At 49.6% G+C, this 24,041-nt stretch overlaps 1 protein-coding gene across 1 annotated transcript; it reads right to left on the reverse strand.

Moving 5' to 3' along the window:
• Positions 1-5,192: 5,192 nt before the first annotated feature.
• Positions 5,193-22,440, reverse strand: LOC149335541 (complement decay-accelerating factor-like). The gene is made up of 5 exons (XM_089553962.1): positions 22,434-22,440; positions 10,716-10,910; positions 7,177-7,371; positions 5,744-5,938; positions 5,193-5,197 (listed from the first exon to the last, which is right to left on the reverse strand). The coding sequence occupies exons 1-5, from the start codon at positions 22,438-22,440 to the stop codon at positions 5,193-5,195; spliced, it is 597 nt and encodes a 198-aa protein (XP_089410088.1).
• Positions 22,441-24,041: the final 1,601 nt, after the last annotated feature.

Genomic DNA, 24,041 nt, shown 5'->3' on the forward strand with positions numbered 1-24,041 from the left:
CTCCAGGTTTAACCAGAGCTAAACCACAGCCAATTTTTCCCTCGAATTCTGGAACAACTGTGCCCGCGGAACTACCCTGCCCCCTGTTGGCGCGTGGGCGAGAGGCGGCCGACAGACAAAGACGAAAACCAGTTGACGTTATGGAAACTGGGAGCCGTACTGAATCCATTCCAGAAGTGGCTGCTGAGTCAGCCTTTTAATGACTACCGGCCTCCCTTGATTTCCGTTACCGACTATGTAGTCGCGCTTCAAGCGAAGAGTTTAACTAGTACTTGCAGGAAGCAAGACCCATTAATACAGGTATATTGAAAAAAAGTCGATGACCAACTTGTCAGTAAAATGCTTCATGTCCGAAATGACCCAACACTTTACTGACAGTAATTATTAATTAGAAAAGAAATGCCTAATTCCAGACTATTTTCTTGAGAACTTCAATTTTTCCTCGCTTACCAGCCTCAGCCATAGCCCTAATTGTTACACTGTAATTAAAAAATATCGAATAAATTATTATCTTTTGTAAACTTAAGCTAGAAAAAAGTCCCATTTCGGAATGTTTTCAGAAAAAAACTCTTTCTCTCCTACTATGAAGTTGAAAAATACCGCCCGATTTCAAGCCCCCGCATTTCAAAAAATAAAAAACCCGAAAACGAAGAACCCTAAGAATAACCAATTCCGCAATATAGGCATTAGCCACCTACGGCGGAGCTTCTATTTCTCCCTTACCCTTACCTTTTCCCCCTTGCCCAGAAAATCCGCTGTAGGCGTCGGCGTTATGAGCGAAAATCCAGCTTTGGCGTTGTGAGCGAAAAATCACGAACATGACCCTGGCAGGTGGCGCACGGAGAGCAACCGAGGAGGCACATGGGCCACTTAGGTCACGTGACCTTAGGTCACGTGGGCCACTTAGGTCACGTGGCGTCATCACAACCTGCCCACCGTGGCAGGTGGCAGTTAAATTAATGACTGGTCACTCGGGAAGAGCAACGTGGGACGCACAAGGTCCACCTCTGGGAGCACCTGCCATCGCAGGACAGTGGCGCATCGCTTAACCGCTCGCCCGGGGGGATTTCAGGGCCCTTTTATTCGCACCCCTACCCCTTGGCTATATATTCCTGTCACGCCTGTCAAGGAGCTTAAAAGTGCTCATCGCTGGACGTTGCACACACATAAGGCTCCCTCACACTCATGGTAATCACTCTTCGAGGTGGCGCAGTGGCTAAGGCGTTACGCGACTGCGTCGGGCAGGTGCACGGGCTAGTAACCCGGCCTCGGAGACTGTCACCCAGGTTGGAGGATGGGTGCGAAAACGCCCGTGTACTGTACGGGTACACGTATAAAGGGAAGACTGCCGTAGGACTCCACTGCGGAAATAGAACAACTGTATAACAACACAAATAAAAACTAATAATACTCTAACTGGGACATGATATATCTAAAATAAAAACTAACGATACTCTAAGTGTAAGATAAATTATCCAATGTAAAATATACAAAGTGCAACTGTAAGATAATGTATCTAATGTAAACAATAGCATTAGCGTGTAGTGTGTGTATTGTGATCGCTTATCGCGGCCGCTAGTGCGCATGCGCTGATGGAGGCATCTGCGCGTGCGCATTGGCGGCTGGCGGCCGCGGTAAGCCTAATGCGGATAATGCCTAATGCGGATAATGCCTAAGCCTAATGCGGGCGGGTGGGTGGTGGAAGCTCGTATGTGGGAGACGAATTTTTTAACAGTTTGAATTTTTTAACCCGACACCGTTAGATCTCCAGGAAATCTGGTATCGGCGCTGTGAGCACGAAATCTCGAGCATGGCACTTGCAGGTGGCCCCCAGAGCAAACTAGAAGGCCGGTGGGCCACGTAGGTCACGTGACCTTTCGGCATCATCACAACCTGCCCACCGGGTAATAAGCTAACTCTCCACCGTGGCAGGTGGCAGTAAATTAATGATTGGCCGTTTCTGAAGAGAAATCTGGGCCGCAGAAGGCCCACCTCTGGGAGCTTCTGCCATGGCAGAGCAGTGGCGCATTGCTGAACCGTTGCAACCCGCACAGAGACATTAAACATAATGCCAACTCTTACTATATAAATCGCATCAATCGTATTGAGCGTCTGGAGTTTTTATTGCGAAAGCAATACTACGCCAGGCCTAACCGCCCGTCGTGTGGTCCGTGGACCCCCCTGCTCCTCGAGGAGCTGCCGCCGCGCCTAACAGATGGTGTGACGTCAGCCTCTCCGTTGCTATGGCGACGCGTGACATCAGCTTGCTCTCTCCACCGTAGTATGGCGGAGATTTATGGAGGAGGTGGGAGATTAATTTTTTTTAAGGTGGGTATCCGGGTATCCGAGAGGACAGGAGGCACCGGGAAGGCCCTTTCTACCCATCCCGGAGATCAAGGTGAACCCCTCTAGCTCAATGCAAGAATTTACCTTGGGTCCCTCCGGAAAAAAACACTGAAGGTGACACACTTAAGCGGAATAATGCGGAATTGGTCATTATAGACTTTACATTCATATATCCTTGGAAATCCTCATGCCACTCCTGGCGTAGTTGTGCAGCGGTTAATGATGCGCCACTGCCCTGCGATGGCAGGTGCTCCCAGCGGTGGGTCTTGTGGGACCCCGGTTGCTCTCCCCGAGCAACCTCTCGGGACCCGTCATTCATCTAATTTCCACCTGTCACAGTGGTAAGTTTGCTCACAATCGGGTTGGCAGGTTGTGATATGACGTCACAAGGTCACGTGACCTAGGTGGCCCTCCTAGGTTTCTTGAGCGACCTGTGGCTCCGGCCGCACCTGCCGCGAGGCCCAAACGGTCGCCAGCGTCCACGCGGGACAGTTTTTCACTACATGAGGGTACTAACACTACCACGTTAAAAAAATCCTGGCTGCACGCCAGGTGCTCGCACTATAGCGCCGTCGATGGCGCCATGCTTCGTCAGTAGGCGGAGACGAGACGTCGCTGTTGCTCTTTTGCCGACTATAGTTTCGGTTTGAGGAAGCGTGCGGAGGTGGAATTATTTCTCCAGTAGAACCCGCAACGATATTTTTTTGAAGCGATAGCTTCACTCTGCTAGGTAAATCCGGGTATCGCCGTGTGTGCAACATGAGCCACCCGCCACCTAGGTCACGTGACCTTGTGACGTCATCGCAACCGGCCCATCGTGGCAGGTGGCAGCGAAGTTAATGACTGGTCGCGAGAGGTTCTCGGGGAAAGCAACCTGGGTCTCACAAGTCCCGTCTGTGGCAGCGCTTGGAACAGCCACCTGCCGGGACCGTGGAGCATCGCTTAACCGCTGGCCATAATAGAAAACCCGAGGGCGGAACACTGGGAGAGGATGCTATCCAGCGACATCCTGAAAGTCCAACAAGGACTAGTAAGGCGTGCACGCAGGGCAGCTACCCTCAGCGGAGCCCTGGACTAGGGGAACCGACCCTGAAGAACAGATGGGAGACTCCCTCTGAAGCCGCAAAAAAATATTGTCAAGTAGAGCAAATAAACGTTTTCCACCACCACTGCGACAGGAATGGTGCGAGATCTGCCAACGATCTATAGGTGTAAAACAGGGGACGAGCGAGTCAACCAGGCTACACGCAAAGCGGAAAAGCAGAAGAAAAAACAACCACATGCCGCTGGTGGGATACGAACCCACGACCTCCGAACCCTTGTGGGTTCGTATCCCACCGGCGGCATGTGGTTGTTTTTTCTTCTGCTTTTCTAATCAATTAGCTTTAAGCGATAACATATTCAGTAATATTATAAAATTGATCAACACCACAAAATAAATATATAAATTAAAAATCCCCTTTGCCCCTTGGTCTCTGTGGCTGTTGGCTTCTCTCATATTTATAACGAGCCCCTCATTCCCCTTTCCTCGTCTGCTTAATTGCTTAACGAGGGCCTCGGTTCTGGCAGCCTTGATGCTTTAGGAAGCATAAGATGGTTCTCACACAGCTTCCACCCTCGCCGTTCGATGACGTTCTACGTCACATCAGCGGTAACTCAGGACGTGCTACGTCCGCCGCATAAGAACGTGGGTGGCGCTGGTGAACACTCCCAAGGTTAGGTTATTTGTAAACATAAATACCCCCGAAAGCAGAAGGTTTGACAGCCGTCGCCGTAGCTCAGCGGTAGAGCACCATTCAGAGGTCGTGGGTTCGTATCCCACCGGCGGCATGTGTTTGTTTTTTCTTCTGCTTTTCTAATCAATTAGCTTTAAGCGATAACTTATTCAGTAATATTATAAAATTGATCAACACCACAAAATAAATAAATTAATTAAAAATCCCCTTTGCCCCTTGGTTGCTGTGGCTGTTGGCTTCTCATATATGAATATATATATATATAGAAGAAGGGGTCACAACATTGCAATTATCTTCAGTTAATACCGACAGTTTCGAACGGAGGACCGTCCTTCCTCAGGTATAGGACGGTCCTCCGTTCGAAACTGTCGGTATTAAATGAAGATAATTGCAATGTTGTGACCCCTTCTTCTACAAGTATTCCTGGCCCATTGAACGACAAGACTGTTGCAACTATATATATATATATATATATATATATATAAGGGATAACAAAATCTTCAAGGCAACTGATTAAAAATATAATAAGTTGGGGAAGTCACATTGAAAAACTTAACAGATTTATTCAACGTTTCGACCAGGGACTGGTCTTTTTCAAGATTCTTGAAAAAGACCAGTCCCTGGTCGAAACGTTGAATAAATCTGTTAAGTTTTTCAATGTGACTTCCCCAACTTATATATATATATATATATATATATATATATATATATATATATATATATATATATATATATATATATGACAGAAGCCAACAGCCACAGAAACCAAGGGGCACAGGGGATTTTTTTTAAGTTATTTATTTTGTGGTGTTGATCAATTCGGAATATTACTGAATATGTTATCGTTTTTTTAAATTAGACAAGCAGAAGAAAAAAAAGAAGGGCGCTCAAACCACTGGGCCACGACCGCAGTCGTGGCCTAGTGGTCTGGGCGTCCGCTTCGGCTGCGGGAGGTGGTTGGTTCGAAACCCACCGCCGGACACCCACCGGTAAAAATGGGTATACAAGCCTCCCCCGGCCCGGCGCCCGGCTTCTTCAGGGGTGTGCGCTTGGAGGAAGCTCCGTAAACCCCGCTGCACCCCCTTCGGGGGCAGACCTAGTTTCGAGCACTCAGCCTGCAAAGGTGGTTCGTGTTTCACTGCAAAGTGAGGAGTTCCGACTCAAAACTCGTACGCTCTAACCAGCGTGTCTCAAGACAAACACTGTAAGCGATCCTTCGTTCCGAAGAGAAAACTTCAGAGTATCACAGCTGACTAGACATCCCGGTTTTTCCGGCTGACTTGCGAGAAAAAAAAAATATATATTTTTTAAATATATATATATATATATATATATATATATATATATATATATATATATATATAAAACAGGCGCGATGAACGGTGGACAACAGACGATTTAATGGCCGCTGGCGAGCGCTCCGTTCCGCGCCACTTCCAGCTTCTTCGTCACAATATATATAGATATATATACACAGGGTGTCCCAGCTAACTTCAGCCGTGGTTTAAAAATATTCCAAGGCACTCTCTGACCATGGATGAAGGTTACCACAGGGTTGCTCCGGAGGCGTCAGTAAGCATCACGGGTTTTTCGCCGAGTGCGCGCTCATGTGACTAAAAAGCATCCCGTATCTCTCTGAGACACACACCATATACACTTACCTTGGCACATTGGCTCAGCGCCCGACCAGGTGCCGTCGCTCTGGCAGGTGCGCTCGCTGGGTCCGACCAGCGTGTAGCCCTGGTTACACCGGTACTGGATCTTGGTGTTTTCTACCAGGACTCCCCCTGGCACGTCGATGGCACCGTTGGCGATGGAACCGGGCGAAGGACAACTCGCTGGTGCTGGACCTGAACCTGTAACGGCAAGAGCGGAGATCGAAACCAGATGAACGTGGGACCCTCATGCCCGTTTCGGATACAGTAATAAGAGGTAAAGTTTGAACAGTTAACATCAGTGACAAAGGTGTCAACGACACAGAGCTCTGCTATCTAGAAAGTTCAGTCATACAGTCCGGCTCAAAGATATGGCCATTCTGACCCAACGGCCGTCCAGGTGCTACCGACGCAGTAATGTTCCTTTCGGGGAATTTTCGGTCTAAACTGCTAGAGGGAGAAATGTGCAATTCTATCAAGCACGAAAATGTTCGGTTATAGCGCGGTACATATACCACTGTCCCGCCGTCGCCGAGTTGTTTTCTGTTTGCGGGCACAACTCCGTCCAATTTAAATATTTCGTTTCGATTTTACGTCCTTCTGTAGTCATCTACATCCATGCCTGCCTGTCATTCCATGGCGCATTCAAATCGCCCATCAGGGGAAGCTTTCAGATTCCGCAAAGGAGCAAGGTTTCGAGGGAGTTGGTTTGGTTTATGGCGTTTAAAGTCTCAAAGTGACTCAGGCTATGAGGGACGCCGCAGTGTAGGGCTCCAGGTAACTTCGACCATCTGGAGTTCTTTAACGTGCACAGCATCGCACATCACACGGGCCTCTAGCATTGCGGTGTTGATAAAAATATCTTATTAGTGACTATTTTATCGCTTAAAGAATTGGTAAAGTGGTTTTTGAGGAAAAGAAATGGCGCAGTATCTGTCTCTCATATCTCGGTGGACACCTGAACCGCGCCCTAAGGGAAAGGGGGATGGTGGGAGTGAAAGAAGATAGAGAGAAAGAGGTGCGGTAGTGGAGGTCTCCGGAATAATTTCGACCACCTGGGGACCTTTAACGTGCACTGACATCGCACAGCACACGGGCGCCTTTTGAGTTCCGCCTCCATCGAAACGCGGCCGGTGCGGTCGGGTTCGAACCCGGGTACTCCGGCTCGGTAGACGAGCGCCTTAACCACTGAGCCACTGCGGCGGGTAAAAGAATTTGCCTCCATCGAAATGCGAATGCAGCGGCTGGGATCGAACACGGGAGTGTAGGGGCCATACCGTCGCGGTCCAGTCAGAACTCGAGATCTGAGTCCACATCGCTCACTGAAACACGCTTTTCGGCTTCGCGGAGCAAGAGAACTTGCTCCGGATCGCCGATTTGAATACGCCATAAGACTCAATAGTAACCGCCTGCCCCTGAAACGCACACCATATACTCACCCTGGCACACAGGCTCAGCGCCCGACCAGGTGCCGTCGCTCTGGCAGGTACGCTCACTGGTTCCGACCAGCGTGTAGCCCTGGTTACACCGGTACTGGATCTTGGTGTTTTCTACCAGAACTCCCCCTGGCACATCGATGACACCGTTGGCGATGGAACCGGGCGAAGGACAACTCGCAGGTGCTGGACCTGAACCTGTAATGGCAGCCGTACCGCTGAAAGCAACAGGCGACCATGGACACGGGTCTCATCGCAATATCTGCTCGGGTGCCGGATACGACGGGAGTGTATAACCAGTGAATAACAACGAGAATGGTACCCATGTAGGCAGGGGACTGAGTGTCTTCGAGAAAACACCCTCATATGATTCAAACAAGACCCTATCGGCGTTGGAGGCAGCGCTCTCATAAAAAGGGGTAGGAGCGGAAGGTGAGATGGTATGCAACGATAGATGCACGCGGCTATTGTTGACTTTATGCAGTTTGCTCATGTATACAAGTTCTGTACAAAGCAAAGTAATTTCGGATCATCAGCGTGAAAGTTTTCGAAAGACCTAGGTCCACCTGGATAGGCCAACACCAGTGTACGGCCACGATGAGCACTCAAAGTAGATTGTGGTTTGGTTTGGTTTGGTTTATGGGGTTTAACATCCCAAAGCGACTAAGGCTATGAGAGACGCCGTAGTGGAGGGCTCCGGATAATATCGACCACCAGGGGTTCTTTAACGTGCACTGACATCGCACAATACACGGGCCTCTAGAATTTCTGCTCCAAATAAATTCCACCGCCGCGGCCGGGATCGAACCCGCGTCTTTCGATCGGGTCAGCAGCCCAGCACCATAACCACTGAGCCACCGTGGCGGCTCAGTAGATTGTGCGTATGCGTCTCTCGAAACGTATGCCGTTCAGTGCGCGCCTACCGGAAGCGGCGGAGAAAACATGTAGCGGGGAGACGACGCAGCGTGGCGGAGACAGTCAAGATCAAGCAGCACTCCCGAGCACGTGCTAGCTCACCCGTTTCGCTGCCCACACTAAATTCCTGCAGCACTCTCGTTTCTAAAGCAGAATACTTTTAATATTTGGTCCCTGGGGTTTCTTGTCCACACATTCCTAACACTAAATCTTCACAATGTGTCCGTATTTTAAGTCCTTCGTTGTCGAGATTGGCGAACTCGGGCATGGGAAAAAAGTCAGGCAGCCGTTCAACTCTGTCGAACCGAGCTTCCCGTAGCGAAAGCTACATAAGAAAAAAGCGATGTCTACCGTATGGTCAGAAGCGGCTTGCCGCAATGTTCGAAGCACTATACGCGCGCTCCGCTCTCCGTCCTCCACAGCGTCTAAGTCAAGCGCACAGCTCTTGTTTGTATGCGCCCTGACGCCACAACTGTGAATTGAATTACGCGACACAACGTGATTACCGCGTGGCTTTCTTAGTGCCTCTGCCGACAACTTGCAAGGTGAAAATTCAATGTCAAAGTTCAAGATCAAAATTCGAGGTCAAATATCAAGGTCAAAGGTCCAATGTCAAGATCAAAATTGAAGGTCAAAAAGGTCCACTAAGTGGACCACACATGGTTAGGTATATGCGCATAACAACACTAGCCATAATTTTTCTCAAGGTCGTTTCAAGGTCATTCGGTGGCTCACGGCGAATTGCGTACCAGCTATAGTAGTGTAGCTTTCGCTACAAAATTCCTCGCGGACTCTTCACCAAGGTGGAGGCGGATGAGCCACCAGGAGGCAACGAGGCGGAAAGGAATGCAGGCGGCGGCAGCGACGGCGTTAAATGGCAGTCTATCTCCGGTTTGCTTGAGGGAGCGACATGCTCCCCCCCTCTTTACACGGAATCTCCAACTTGCCGGGTTACCGAGAGGTGGCTACGGAAGTGGCAGAGATCTTCAGTTCCACATATTCTGCAAGGGGACTACGAGGTTGCTCACCTTCGTCTGCTAAAGGCGGGTTGAAATTCCGTTCCCGGGGGCTCTGAACGGAATGCTTGCCGCAGTGGTGAAATCTCCGACACAGCAGTTTTCGATTGCTCTGTCTTTCCCCATTGCCACTGACCAAACTACGAGAGTGCATTAGCATCGCATCCTGTTATGGGCGTTACCCCAAGTGTCCACAACTGCCTACTTGACTGGGCAGAAGCTTTCACAGAATCTTATTCCTGGCTGGCGAATATGAACTGTATTGATCGGGCTGATGGTGTGTTACCCAGGCGCTCCTGACTCTGCTCTAAAAATGTAAAATAAATCTACTGCACAGTTTCCCCCGTAACAGTACAGCTCTAGAGTCCGAACAACATCGTATCGAGCCGGCACCTAGGGGCCTGAACGAATCACAACCCAAGGGCATCTCATCTCTTAACTCCGCCAAGCTAGAACGTAACAATGTCCAAAGATCCAATTAAGTCATAATTATACTTGAGTGACACTGACGGGCCAGTTAAGTCGTGGAGGTAATAGGGAAATGATAGGCCGCACTTGTCTTGTTCTCCTTCTAAGTCCTGCATCTCATCTCGCTCCGTGGTTCGCGCAGCGACCGCTTAATTAAATGCGTTTAGACAAATTTCGGTTGCACGTTTGCATCGTTATATTAATGCCTAAGGCATTACTACGGCCGCTAAATAGTTTATAATTGAATTTCTTCTCTTATCACTTTCGGTTTCAACAGCCGAGCGATGGATGATGACGTGAAGGCCAGCATATATCACGTGAGGCCTACATAAAAGCTGTGATATATATAATCGCTGCTTTCACGTTCGTTGTGACTCAGACTCTTAAGGTAGCCTGGCTGTAGCTTTGCAGAGAATTAAAACGACGAAGGAGCGATTATATGGCAATTTACGTGCCTCACGTGACCCATACTGGCATTTGACGTCATAGCCATCGGTCGTTTGTTGAAACCGAAACAGCTAGGAGAGAGAACAAAATCGATTATAGCTTATTTAGCGGTCGTATGCGAATATCATGTGGTGGCCAATGTGTAGTAACGCCTTAAGCATCATTACAAAGGAGAGAACACGATGCCAAAAATGGGTGTCTATATTCTTTTGAAGGAGTGTTGTGTGTTCTGTCTTTCAAACGATGCGCAGATCATTAGAATACATGGAATGCCACGTTGATTTCGCCAACAATAGATAAATAATTGATAATTTTTTTCTCGCATGCTGTTCCGGTTCCAACGGCCGAACGACGGCTGTGACGTAACAGACTATTTGAGATCCCGTGAGGCATGCAATAATTGCAGTATGGTGGCTGCTCTTTTCTTTTTATTTCACGCCAACTCTTAGCTGGTGTTACCAGCGGTAACCGTCCTAATTTTTTTTCTGCTCAGATTATGCTGTGCACTCTTTACATACGCGGGGAGGATATGAGAACTTATGAGAAGACGGAAGCGGTAAGCACGGGCTGCAGTGCAAGCCCACATTTCGCTGCTTACAAAAAAAAAAGGAAAGTGGAGGACTACGGTCCATTTCTTCGTCTTGCTTCTTTAATACGCAAAACCAACAGTCTTCCAGACCCACACCACACACTGACCTTGGCACGTGGGCTCGGCGCCCGACCATGTTCCGTCGCTCTGGCAGGTGCGCTCGCTGGGTCCGACCAGCCCGTAGCCCGGATTACACCGATAGTGGACCACAGCGTCCTTTACCAGTGGTCCCTGAGGGATGTCGACGGCTCCGTTAGCGATGGTACTGGGCGGCGCTGGGCAGTGCACTGTAACACCAGGAGCTGCATTGGCAAAATCCACGGTAGGAATAAGCAGAAAATTTCGGTGACCCAAGGGCAGTGTCGGCTATGTATACAGTTAACAGCGGTAATAATGATGATGCAATATCACCGCTGCACAAAGCACGCCTGCCTCCATGCGCGCCTGTATGATTCCATACCTCTGGTATTATTGTGTTTGGATACAACTTCGCCGTTCCGGCTCGACCCGCCGCGGTGGCTCTGTGGTGAGGCGCTCGTCTACCGAGCCGGAGTGCCCGGGTTCGAACCCGACCGCGGCGGCCGCGTTTCGATGGAGGCGAAATGCAAGAGGCGCCCGTCTGCTGTGCGATGTCAGTGCACGCTAAAGACCCCCAGGTTATAGTGGTCGAAATTATTCCAGAGACCTCCACTATGGCACCTCTTTCTCTCTTTCTTCTTTCACTCCTACCTTCCCTTATGGCGCGGTTCAGGTGTCCGCCGAGATATGCGAGACATATACTGCGCCATTTCCTTTCCTCAAAAAACCAATTTACCAATTACCGGCTCGTTCGTGTTGCCTTTTCAATAGTCTTTCGGACGCCACGCATGGATAGAAAAGTGCTGCTGTACATTAAAACTCGCCGCCACTTGCCTTCCTCAGTGAAGAAGCAAATATCTCGAAATATTTTCAGGCGGCAGAAAATTTCCTTGCCTCGGGCGCTTGATTCTATTCCGGCTGACCATCAGCTCAAAACTACCGTTGCTTTTTTTCTCTTCATGAAATGACATTCACTCCGGTTAGGAAAATAGCAATAGCGGGTATTCCATCACTAGTCACCACACGGCAAATTTTTTAAGCTAAATTGATTTTGGAGAAAATGAAAGGCGCAGCAACTGTCCTCAGTGGAGACCTCAACCGCGCCGTGGGAGTTACAGAAGAAAGAGAAAGAGTTGCTGCAGATGGTATCTATGAGCTGTGCGATGTCAAACCGAAGATATCGGCGATTATAAATGATGTTCTTTGTTTATAATCGCCGATATCTTCGGTTTGACATGATGTTCTTTGGGCCGCCGCGGTGGCTTAGCGGTTATGGTGCTCGGCTGCTGACCCGAAAGACGCGGGTTCGATCCCGGCCGCGGCGGCTGGAATTTCTTTGGAGGAGAAATTCTAGAGGCCCGTTTACTGTGCGATGTCAGTGCACGTTAAAGAACCCCAGGTGGTCGAAATTTCCGGAGCCCTCCACTACGGCGTCTCTCATAGCCTTAGTCGCTTTGGGACGTTAAAACCCCATAAACCAAACCATGTTCTTTGCCCATCTGAACTCAAACACGCAGACGCATCAGAAAAAAAATAACAGGTCACGACTGCACCCCGGTCCACGACAGCCCTTTGTAGCCCTAGTGAAGCAAGGAAACTCAGGAGCCTCTCGCCTCGTGGGAATTAGCGGCGGCCCGTGAAGATGCGGGCGCTAGTTCTGGCAACTGAGCTAGCAAGACGGCCCAGGCCACTGAGGAATTGGACAAAGGGCCGCACCCGCTTTACAGGGTTTCCTCTGCAGTTCAGTGATGTTTTTCTTTCATTCAATCGCACAGTCATGGGTCGGAAGCAAAAAACCAGTTCGACTAGCGCTGCCAAACATTTTAAAATAATCTGGCAACTGTGGTACACCCAGCGCGTCGTCTGATATTTTGGTCTGTCGCATCCGCTGGACGCCATCGGATCGCAGGCCAGTTTTTAGTGGCGTATGAACACGTCATGCGCGGGCCGCGGGCAAACGGACCGTCGTGTGAATCGGCCTTTAGCACGACGTTCGGGGAAAATTCAACGTCCACCGTTCGTCTCCACGGAATGAGCGGAAACTTCTCACAAAACTCGTCGCAGAAAGAGCAAAATATCGTTTTGTTAAATCGGTTTTTGCGAAAGGAAATGGTTCAGCATCTGTGTCACTTATCTCGGTGAACACCTGAACCACGCCCTAAGAGGAGGGATAAAGGAGGGTCTGAGATAAGAAAGCAAGGAAGAGGTGCCGCAGTGGAGGGCTCCGGAATGATTTCGACCCCGGGATCTTTAACGTGCACTGACATCGCACAGCACACGGGCGCCTTTTGCGCTTCGCCTCCATCGAAACGCTGCCGCCGCGGTCGGGTTCGAACCCGGGTACTCCGGCTAAGTAGCCGAGCGCCCTAACCACTGAGCCACCACGCCGGGTATGAGTTCGTCTTCACTCTTTCGCTCCTTGTAACCTTTAAAGCTGTAGCTGTTAGCACGATGTTCGGGGAAAATGTAACATCCGCCGTTCGTCGGTACGGAATGAACGGAAGCTACTCCCAAAACTCGTCGCAGAAAGAGCAACAGTTCGTGTTCCCTCTTCTTTCGCCCCTAGTAACCTTTGAAGCGGTAGCTGTTAGCCCGACGTTCGGGGAAAAAGCGAAGTCCGCCGTTCGTCGGTACGGAATGAACGGAAGCTACTCCCAAAACTCGTCGCAGAAAGAGCAACAGTTCGTGTTCCCTCTTCTTTCGCCCCTAGTAACCTTTGAAGCGGTAGCTGTTAGCCCGACGTTCGGGGAAAAAGCGAAGTCCGCCGTTCGTCGGTACGGAATGAACGGAAGCTACTACCAAAACTCGTCGCAGAAAGAGCAACAGTTCGTGTTCCCTCTTCTTTCGCCCCTAGTAACCTTTGAAGCTGTAGCTGTTAGCACGATGTTCGGGGAAAATGTAACGTCCGCCGTTCGTCGGTACGGAATGAACGGAAGCTACTCCCAAAATTCGTCGCAGAAAGAGCAACAGTTCGTGTTCCCTCTTCTTTCGCCCCTAGTAACCTTTGAAGCGGTAGCTGTTAGCCCGACGTTCGGGGAAAAAGCGAAGTCCGCCGTTCGTCGGTACGGAATGAACGGAAGCTACTCCCAAAACTCGTCGCAGAAAGAGCAACAGTTCGTGTTCCCTCTTCTTTCGCCCCTAGTAACCTTTGAAGCTGTAGCTGTTAGCGCGATGTTCGGGGAAAATGTAACGTCCGCCGTTCGTCGGTACGGAATGAACGGAAGCTACTCCCAAAACTCGTCGCAGAAAGAGCAACAGTTCGTGTTCCCTCTTCTTTCGCCCCTAGTAACCTTTGAAGCTGTAGCTGTTAGCACGATGTTCGGGGAAAATGTAACGTCCGCCGTTCGTCGGTACGGAATGAACGGAAGCTACTCCCAAAACTCGTCGCAGAAAGAGCAACATTTCGTGTTCCCTCTTCTTTCGCCCCTAGTAACCTTTGAAGCTGCAGCTGTTAGCACGATGTTCGGGGAAAATGTAACGTCCGCCGTTCGTCGGTACGGAATGAACGGAAGCTACTCCCAAAACTCGTCGCAGAAAGAGCAACAGTTCGTGTTCCCTCTTCTTTCACCCCTAGTAACCTTTGAAGCGGTAGCTGTTAGCCCGACGTTCGGGGAAAAAGCGAAGTCCGCCGTTCGTCGGTACGGAATGAACGGAAGCTACTCCCAAAACTCGTCGCAGAAAGAGCAACAGTTCGTGTTCCCTCTTCTTTCGCCCCTAGTAACCTTTGAAGCTGTAGCTGTTAGCACGATGTTCGGGGAAAATGTAACGTCCGCCGTTCGTCGGTACGGAATGAACGGAAGCTACTCCCAAAACTCGTCGCAGAAAGAGCAACAGTTCGTGTTCCCTCTTCTTTCGCCCCTAGTAACCTTTGAAGCGGTAGCTGTTAGCCCGACGTTCGGGGAAAAAGCGAAGTCCGCCGTTCGTCGGTACGGAATGAACGGAAGCTACTCCCAAAACTCGTCGCAGAAAGAGCAACAGTTCGTGTTCCCTCTTCTTTCGCCCCTAGTAACCTTTGAAGCTGTAGCTGTTAGCACGATGTTTGGGGAAAATGTAACGTCCGCCGTTCGTCGGTACGGAATGAACGGAAGCTACTCCCAAAACTCGTCGCAGAAAGAGCAACAGTTCGTGTTCCCTCTTCTTTCGCCCCTAGTAACCTTTGAAGCGGTAGCTGTTAGCCCGACGTTCGGGGAAAAAGCGAAGTCCGCCATTCGTCTCCACGTAAGCTACTCCGAAAACTCATCGCAGAAAGGGCAAGAGTCCATCTTCCTTTTAACTCCTCCCCTTTAACGCGGTAGGTGTTAGTACGACTTTCGGGGAAAATGCAAAGTCCTCCGTTCGTCGCCACGGAATGATCCGAGACTACTCGCAAAAGAAAACTCACCACAGAAAGAGCAAGAGTTCGCCTCCCCCCTCTTTCGCTCCTTCTCACTTTTAAAGGGCAACTCCGACGATTTTTCAGCCATTTTAAGTTAATGGCTGATTTGTGTTCCTAAGAACCTCCTGTAATGTGTACGATACAAGGTTTTTAAAAGTGACCCTAAAATAATTTTTAAACAGCAAAAAACGCACAACTCGAAACCGAAACCGCAAAACCGAAACCGGGGAGGTGCCTTCGTGCGGTATTGACTGTGACGTCACTGACGGATTCGCCGCGCTGCGAAGTCCCCGAAGATATCGCAACTACCCTGAGCCGCGCTGTCGACATGACTGAAAGAGCGGAGAACAGCTTTTCTGAGACCAGCGAGTCTTTAGAAGACGACTCATTCGACGATTTTGGACTGGACGAGTCGCCTTTCAGGTATGATCCACCGCCGCGCGAGCCCGCCGAGTCACACCACAGGCCGCGTCACCTGCAGCATGGAGACGGTCTGAACTCTGAGAAGTAATTACTTGAGCCATTTCTCGTGCATGAATTTGTGACACAGTCGTCAGAACAAAAGTTAATGTGATGCTCCCGCTGACAGCTGTTCATGTGGCGAGTGCCGGCCGACCCAGCCTGATGAAAGAATCTGCTGCCCGAACGTTGCCGCGGTGCGCAACGCCCTTGCAGGGGCATGCACCACCAACAGTATTCTCTTTGCGAAGCTTTGTCTCGACGGCAAGCTTTTCGAAGTGAGTTCACGCCATAATCCAACATACCGCTTCCTCTTGACGGCCGCGCTTCGTTCAGCTGGCCGCTGCGATGGGCGGTTGTACTCGAATAACGTTGGCACAGAATATGCCTTCAAGCGTCGGTTGAACGAAACCTTAGCAAGTCCAAAGCTCTCTCTGAAGTACACGCTGTCTTCATAGCAATCTGGCGCGAAATGTTCCGAACACAAGCGGGAATGCTTCCTCGGAGACCAGTTGACACGGCGGACAGCTCTCACCCACTTGTCGCGAAGGTTCTTATTGCTAGGAAACCTATTGTAGATCACGCCCGTTGTCACAGATGAAGAATTTGTGCACCCCACAGCACAACAGAAGTTGCCGTGACCCATCACTCTGGTGTACACATCACATCAGGCACGTTGACATGGCGCGAAATTGCACAGGCGGTCGAAATAATTCCGGAGACCTCCACTACGGCACCTCTTTCTTCCTTCCTTCTTTCACTCCTTCTTACGTCGCGGTTGGGGTGTCCGTTACTGCGCCATTTACTTTTCTCAAAACCAATTTTCAGTTTTCCCCTGCACTGCCAACAGCGCGCGGCCGACTAGCTTGACACTGCCAGTGACGTCACAGTGCAGGGTGGCCTGTATCATTTTAAGGAAAGGAAGGCGAGCGCGCGCGGCGAGGCACGCCACCTGCGCACAGTGACGTCACTTAATACTTCCTTGAGGAAATGAAATGGCGCAGTATCTGTCTTACATCTCGGTGGATACCTGAACCGCGCCGTAAGGGAAGGGAGGAAGATGCGAGTGAAAGAAAGAGGTGCCGTAGTGCAGGTCTCCACAGTAATTTCGACCTCCTGGAGATCTTTAACGTGCACTGACAACGCACAGCAAACGGTCGCCTTTTGCGTTCCGTCTCTATAAAAACTCGGCCGCCGGGGTCGGGTACGAACACGGGTACTCCGGCTCGGTAGACGAGCGCCTTAACCACTGAGCCACCTCGGCGGGTTGACCAGTGCCCGTTAGGCGTCCCGGTCCGAGCTGGACAGGGCCGCCTCCCAGCACTCCCTAGTTGCTGACTTATGCTGTCTATATTTGTATTTTGAAGCGCAAAGCTTCACTAGGCTAGTCAACACCGCACTTCGCGTGAGCCGGAGGCCAGATTTGCCACTTCTGCGCATGCGCGAAACCGAGCGACGTCACGCACGGCGCAGGTGGCCGCCGTCGCCGCAGCCGCGCGCTACTGCGCATGTGCGCCGTCGCTTCTCCTCCTCGCCACCGTTTGACCTTTCGCCGCAGCCGTGCGCAGTTGCCCATAGAACAGGCGCAGCCAATTGCCATGGAAGGAGAAGGAGCAACAGTCGGACGGCGCAGAAACACCGATCCAGAAGTGGTAGCTTGGGAGTTGGCTGAAAAGCAGCGAGAGCTTTTCCCTTCGAGATATCCAGGCTTAACCTTATCTAAGCCACAGCCAATTTTTATACTGGCAGCACCACACCATGTGGTATGGGTCAGCATAATGCCTGCAGAATTCGCACCTGTCAAGGTCGAATTCCCCTGGTCTAGAGCGAGTAACGCGAAATTTCCGCCCTGTTCATTTGTTCGTCTGGACCAACTACGAATTTCAGTCGCCCTTGGTGTCTTTTCCTCATTTTTTTACAACCACTGAATTCCTCTGTAGTTCCATTTCCATATTTGAGCTGCCGCGGTGGCTCAGTGGTTATGTCGCTCGGCTGTTGACCTGAAAGACGCGGGTTCGATCCCGGCCGCTGGGGTCTAATTTCGATGGAGACAAAATTCTAGAGGCCCGTGTACTGTGTGATGTCAGTGCACGTTAAAGAATCCCAGGTGGTCGAAATTTACAGAGACCTTCAACTACGGCGTTCCCGAGTAGATCTGGGACGTTAAACCCCCCAGAAATGTAGTTCTGTATTTTCCAGGTTTTAATGCAGGATGCATTTCCCGGTTTGTATCCTGCGCATTCGCGTTACGGAACTACAACACCGCCACCGTGTTATGAATAATCGGGGTATACTGTCGAAAGATCATCTTCGAATGCTGTCTACTCGCGCAAGTATTCGGACAATATGACCCCCGCCCCCCTTCCCCCAGCGTCTGCCCGTCGCTTCATCATATGCGTGGCGCCCTCTTTTCAGAAATTACAGCACCCAGATTCGCGGAACACGACGCCACCGTTGCAGAAGGCACAGGGAAGAGTGTCGCGAAGCAGGAGTTTCTCACTGTTGACGCAGGTTAAGTGCAGCGCCGAGTCTACGTAGAGGAACAGAAGATATGCAGCGTATAGCAAGAGCGAATTCAGACTGGCACTTCTCATTCGATACTCGGTGGCATCCCCGATGGAGTCTTAAATGTACAAGTGTCGCCAAAATATTAGACACCTTAGCATACTGCGTTATCGATACCCAGGGTGTCGAACCGGAACCGAACCCGAACCCTAAACCAGAACCGAACCCGAATTTTCGCCCGGAACCGGAACCGAACCGAACCCATAATTTTTTCGCCATCTTGGAACTGAACCCGAACCGGAACGATTCAAAGGAACCGTTCCGAACCGGTTCGGTACCCGGTTCAGCCCCATTTTTTTTGCATCTCGGCATACTTCTTGTTTCCGGACAAAATGAGATGATCTGGCGCATAGATTTAACCACCCGTAGCTGTCTGCGCTGGGAAGTGCGATAATGGTACCCATTATATGCGACAGAAAACTTACAGGAAGTCTGGGGCCTGGGAAGATGCCTAATTGACGCTTTTGTAATGTACTACCGCCAATTCTTTGTACTTCAAGTTTATGTGAAATCTTGAGCTATTATTCCTCACCTTTTACATATTTGCGTAAATCTTTAATCAAATTCTTAGCACTGCTCTAACTCAATGAAGGACTATTGATACCAAATGTTTGCTTGCGTGCTTTCTTCTTTCAAACGATGCGTTAGACATTGGTGTACACGGAGCACCGCGTGGTATCTCACCAACTCATAATAAATAATTTATATTTGAATTTCTTCATGACCCTGTTTCGGTTTCACCAACATAACGATGGCTGTGACGTGTAGAGGAAATTAGGCCGCGTGAGGTGCAATAAAATGGCAATACAACTGCTGATACGTCGTTCGTTGTGATTATAGGTCTTGAAGCCAGCTGATTTAAGTGCTAGAGTGAGTCAAAACAACGCATCAGTGTTTGTATTAGTTTTTCCGTGCCTCACGTGACCTAATGTTGATTTATTTATTTATTTCAGAATACTGCAGGCCACTGCTTGGCCCAAGCAGGAGTGAACTTACATTGTTACATAACCAAAAGAATAAAATTATTCAATATTAGCAGCACACGGATACCAAAAGAATAAAACCAAAAGAATAAACTTATACAATGTTAGCAGCGCACGGATACCAAAAGAATAAAACCAAAAGAATAAACTTATACAATATTAGCAGCACACGGATACAAAACATACATATAAGCAATATTAGCAGGTAAGTAGACGATTTAACGCATCAGAAAAATTTTCCGAGGAAAAAACAGATTCCGGTACAGAATTCCGATGTTGCACTGTTCTAGGGAAAAAACTGTATTTAAACTGTGAGTTTTGGCGAAAAGAGGAGTAAGTGAATGTTCATGAACGTTCCGAGTCCTTCTCACTAGACGACGCTTAATGGACTCCGGAAGCTTCAGTTTATTTTTACCTGTTAAACTATTAAACAAGAATACCAATCTATTTATCCTTCGGCGGATTTCTAGTGTAGGAATGTTATTTGACATCATTAACTGCGAGGGCGAGTCTTCCCTTTTGTATTTTCCGTATATAAACCTAACCGCTTTCCTATTGACTTTTTCAAGGACCATTATGTCCTTTTTCGTGTACGGGTCCCACACGACTGAAGCATATTCAAGTAAAGACCGCAGACAAGTTTCGTAAGCCAATTTTTTCATGTGTGCTGGGGCAGTTTTTAGCTTTCTTCGTATCACAGCCTTTCTTCACAGCGTTCGTATCACAGCCTTTCTTAGCTTCATTCACATCACAGCCATCATTCGGTTGGTGAAACCGGGACAGCATAGAAGAAAAAATTAGTTTCTAAATTATTTAGTGGCAGTAGGCGAATACCACACGGTGATCCGTTTGTTCTAATATCTATGGCGTCATTTGAAAGGAGAAACACGCAATAAAACTGGGTGTCTCCCGAGGCCCGCTAAGGGTCTCAGTAAATCGGAGGAATGTCACCTTCGCAGGCTACAAACTGTCTTTCAATAACCCAGCTACGCTTCACGCCATTGAGGTCGAGTCCTTTTCGGCACAGTGCAAATTTTGTGGCCAGAAGGCAAACTTGTACCACATGGTATGGGCTTGTCAGAAAAATGACAGCATTGACATCATAAATCAGCCAACGCGGGAGGGCTGGGAGGCGGCCCTGTCCAGTGACCCCCCGATTGAACTGCACATGTACGGGAATCCAGTGCCCATTGTGCCTCAGGTGAAGATTCTCGGCCTTCTAATTAACAACACACTCGATGCAACCGCCACCCTTCAGCTCTTGCAGAGACAGACCAAACAGGTCGCTGCACTTATCAGGCGGGTGGCAGCACGCAATCATGGGCTGTCTGAACGCGAGACCCTCAATATGACAAATGCACTAATCATTAGCCGCATTACATACCACCTTCCATACCACATACTCACTCAGCGGCAAAGACAACAGGCAGACATCCTAATACGCACGGCTGTCACCTCTGCCTTACGTCTTCCACGGACGGTTAGCACGAAACGTCTCCTGGCCACTGGTACCCACAATACAGTGATCGAATTAATAGAGGCTCAACGCACCAACCAATTAGTCCGCCTGAGTCGCACGGAAAAAGGACAATGCCTACTGCGACAGCTACGTCTCAATCCACCCATTTCCACCCCAACAAGTCCTACACCTTACATGATTTCTCTGCGCACGCAGGATCACATATATCAGAAGCCCCTACCGCGCAATATGAGTGCTAGTCTCCAGGTCACGGTAGGCGGCAGGCACGAGCGAGCTATTACACCAAAACATACAGCAACCGCTTCGATATCCTTTATGTCGACGCGGCACAAAATTCTAAACCAGGATATTTCACGGCAGTCGCAGCCTATGAAGACGGCACAGTGGGGGCCGCCGCCACTATTCGAACTAATTCGCCTGCAGAGGCGGAAGGAGCCGCCATCGCACTTGCTCTGGCCCACTCCATCATTGACAAAAACATAACAGAAATTTGCACAGATTCACAGGCCGCGTACCGCCACTACCTAAAGGGCGTGGCGACTCCGGCAACACAACGTATTCTTACCACGGCCACCTCTCTCGACCGAACGGTTACTCTGTCGTGGGTCCCTGGGCATGCCTCGATCCCCGGTAATGAGCGCGTTCATGCGCTGGCCCGAGAACTCTCCTCCCGGACCCCGGAGGATCAGGCACCCAACCCTGCGCAAGAAGCCCCTTCGGTCCTCTCTACATATCACCAAATTACCACATTTTACAAATTCAGCCGCATGACACTGCCACCACCCCACAGTACCTTGTCGCCCTTATCCAGCGCCACATGGCGGCAATTACAGACAGGCTGCTTTATTTCACCCCACCGCCTCTCATGCTTTCATCCCACCTTTCCTCCTGATTGTAACACCTGTGGCGTGCCCAAATCCACACTTTTCCATTACCTTTGGGAATTTCCTTCCCCAAAGGCAGTATCCCCCATCCCCAATCCCACTCATTCTTCCTGGGAGGCTGCTTTACGGACCGCTCAGCCCGCCGACCAGAAATGGCTGGTGGATCGGGCTTTACGTGAAGCATTTGCCCGTGGACTCCTGGACCAGTAGGGGACCACCCTGGAAGATTTTTTGTGTGTGTGTGTGTGTAATAAAGTTGTTTCCATCCATCCATCCATCCATCCCTGTCCAGCTCGGACCTCGAGGAACAACGAGCCCTCGTCGCCAGAGCACGGGCAGCGGCTTTCACCAACGGCGTCCCGGACTAGGGACCCGATCAGCCTTCCCTTCAACTAAGGCATTGTGGCTTTAATAAACGTTTTGATCATCATCATAGTCATTTAAGCACCGATTGAGAATGCCTTCCTTTTATTTGCGTCATTTCTCACAAATAGATGAAATATTAGCGCGAGGATCCAACAACGTTGTGATGGTGGTTTTTGAGGAAAGGAAATGGCGCAGTACCTGTCTCACTTCTTGATGGACACCTCAACCGTGCCGTAAGAGAGGGAGGAAGGTGGGAGTGAAAAAAAAAAGAGAAACAGGCGCAGTAGGGGAGGCCTCCGGAATAATTTCTACCAGCTGGGGATCCTTAATAAAGAGCAACTGCATAGGTTTTAGAAATCGACGAGCTAAAAAGGGTCGAATGTGTGAAATTTCCAGGTAAAGTATGCGAAGTCCTTTTGGCCTAGCATTTGAAACGCTGACATAATCACCAATTAAAATTGGGACGGCCTTCAAACTTCTCATCGAAGGTATCAGTACATTTCCAACGCATAAACGCCTGCTTTGAAGGAAAAAAACCAATGCCACCGAAGGCAAAGCCCGCCGAACGTTGTTTGGCCGCGTCCCACTAGGCACGGCAGGGCGTGGCTGACGGCAGTGGTAATTCGAAGTCATACCTTCCATGACGTCACACTAAACTTCCCCGCGCGCGCTCCTCCATTGTTTTGAAAAGTGCAAAATTTAATCGTCGATTACTTCGCTATTTTAAATGGTAGTGCAAAAACACTTAGCATGTCTTACCTACAGCCTATATAGATTTGAATCCTTGAGTATCTCGATATTCTCAAAAAGTGGCGCAGTTGCCCTTTAACGTACACTGACATCGCGCAGCACACGGTGCCTTTTGCGCTTCGCCTCCGTCGAAACGTGTCCCCCGGGGCCGGGTTCGAACCCGGATACACCGAATAAGTAATCGAGCGCCGTAACCACTGAGCCACCGCAGTGGGTAGTGCAACATATACTTTTGTAGGCGCTCATTGTCTCAGACAGCAGGTTCTAAATAAAACCCCTCACGATGCAGGGCAACAAAGAAAAAAAAATGGCTGAGGCTTAACTTGGTTAAGCCTGGAGAATGCGAAGTATCATCGTGTCGCGTAATTTGGAGGCGCACAACCACAGCGACGGCGCGAGGTGGGCCCCCGTTTCTCCACTGTCGTGACGTCATCAATTCACGTGGTGTGACGTCATGTATCACGTGATTTGGAGGCGCACAACCACAGCGACGGCGCGAGGTGGGCCCCTGTTTCTCCACTGTCGTGACGTCATCGTGTCACGTGGTGTGACGCCGTTGTCATGACGTCATCGTGTCACGTGGTGTGACGTCGTGTCACGTGATTTGGAGGCGCACAACCACAGCGACGGCGCGAGGTGGGCCCCCGTTTCTCCACTGTCGTGAAGTCATCGTGTCACGTGGTGTGACGTCATGTATCACGTGATTTGGAGGCGCATAACCAAAGTGAAGGGCTGAAGTGGTAGCTATAGTAGTATGCTTCGCATAAAAATGGCTCAATGAGTGTGGAGCTCGGCTGCTGATTCTAAAAATACAAAAACCAGCGTGCTCTGTCGCACGCCGAAAATCCCCAGCTGATCTCGGTTAATTTGGAGCCCTCCACTACACCGTCTATCCTATAGCCTCAATGTCTACTCGACACGTTAAACCTGCGATATTACTACTAGTTTTACCAAAACGAGGATGTATAAATTGGTGCAGCTTTTTTTTTTTGGAATCCGCATATTCTTGTTTGCAGCGACGGAAATAAGCAACGAAAGGCGGGTTCTTGGCAACGGTGGAGATGCACTAATAAGAAAAAAAAATTAAATACCGGATAATCAAAAGGGCAATGCGGAAATATATGCGCTCGCTGGCATGCGTTAGTGATCACGCCCAGAAAGCATAAGAAAGGGGTTGTTTGTAGTTTTGAAAATAAATGCGTGAAACAAATTGATGGACAAATGGTGCACGCCAGATTAACCACTCTTTATCACTCTATCAAGGGCGCAAAAAATTCTGTTGACGCAAAGGTTCCCTTTGATAGCGCCCCAGGAAAAGTCTCAAACATTCAATGTAGTGCAAGTATATCTCCTTCCTCGCACAATGTTGCACTTGCAAGAATGCTGCAGCTCAACGTCGCAACAAACATGTTGCCAATTTCTTTGGTTTGGTTTGGTTTGGTTTATTGGATTTTAACGTCCAAAAGCGACTCGGGTTATGAGAGACGCCGTAG

This window comes from Amblyomma mixtum, chromosome 7 (genome assembly GCF_055824585.1).
Source record: "Amblyomma mixtum isolate Tamu chromosome 7, ASM5582458v1, whole genome shotgun sequence".
NCBI classification, from domain to species: domain Eukaryota; kingdom Metazoa; phylum Arthropoda; class Arachnida; order Ixodida; family Ixodidae; genus Amblyomma; species Amblyomma mixtum.

Coding starts and splice junctions, on each gene's coding strand:
- LOC149335541 (XM_089553962.1), bottom strand. Junction 7,372..10,715: donor CGCCGAGCCCACGTGCCAAG/GTCAGTGTGTGG, acceptor CTGCCATTACAG/GTTCAGGTCCAGCACCTGCG. Junction 5,939..7,176: donor CGCTGAGCCTGTGTGCCAGG/GTGAGTATATGG, acceptor TTGCCGTTACAG/GTTCAGGTCCAGCACCAGCG.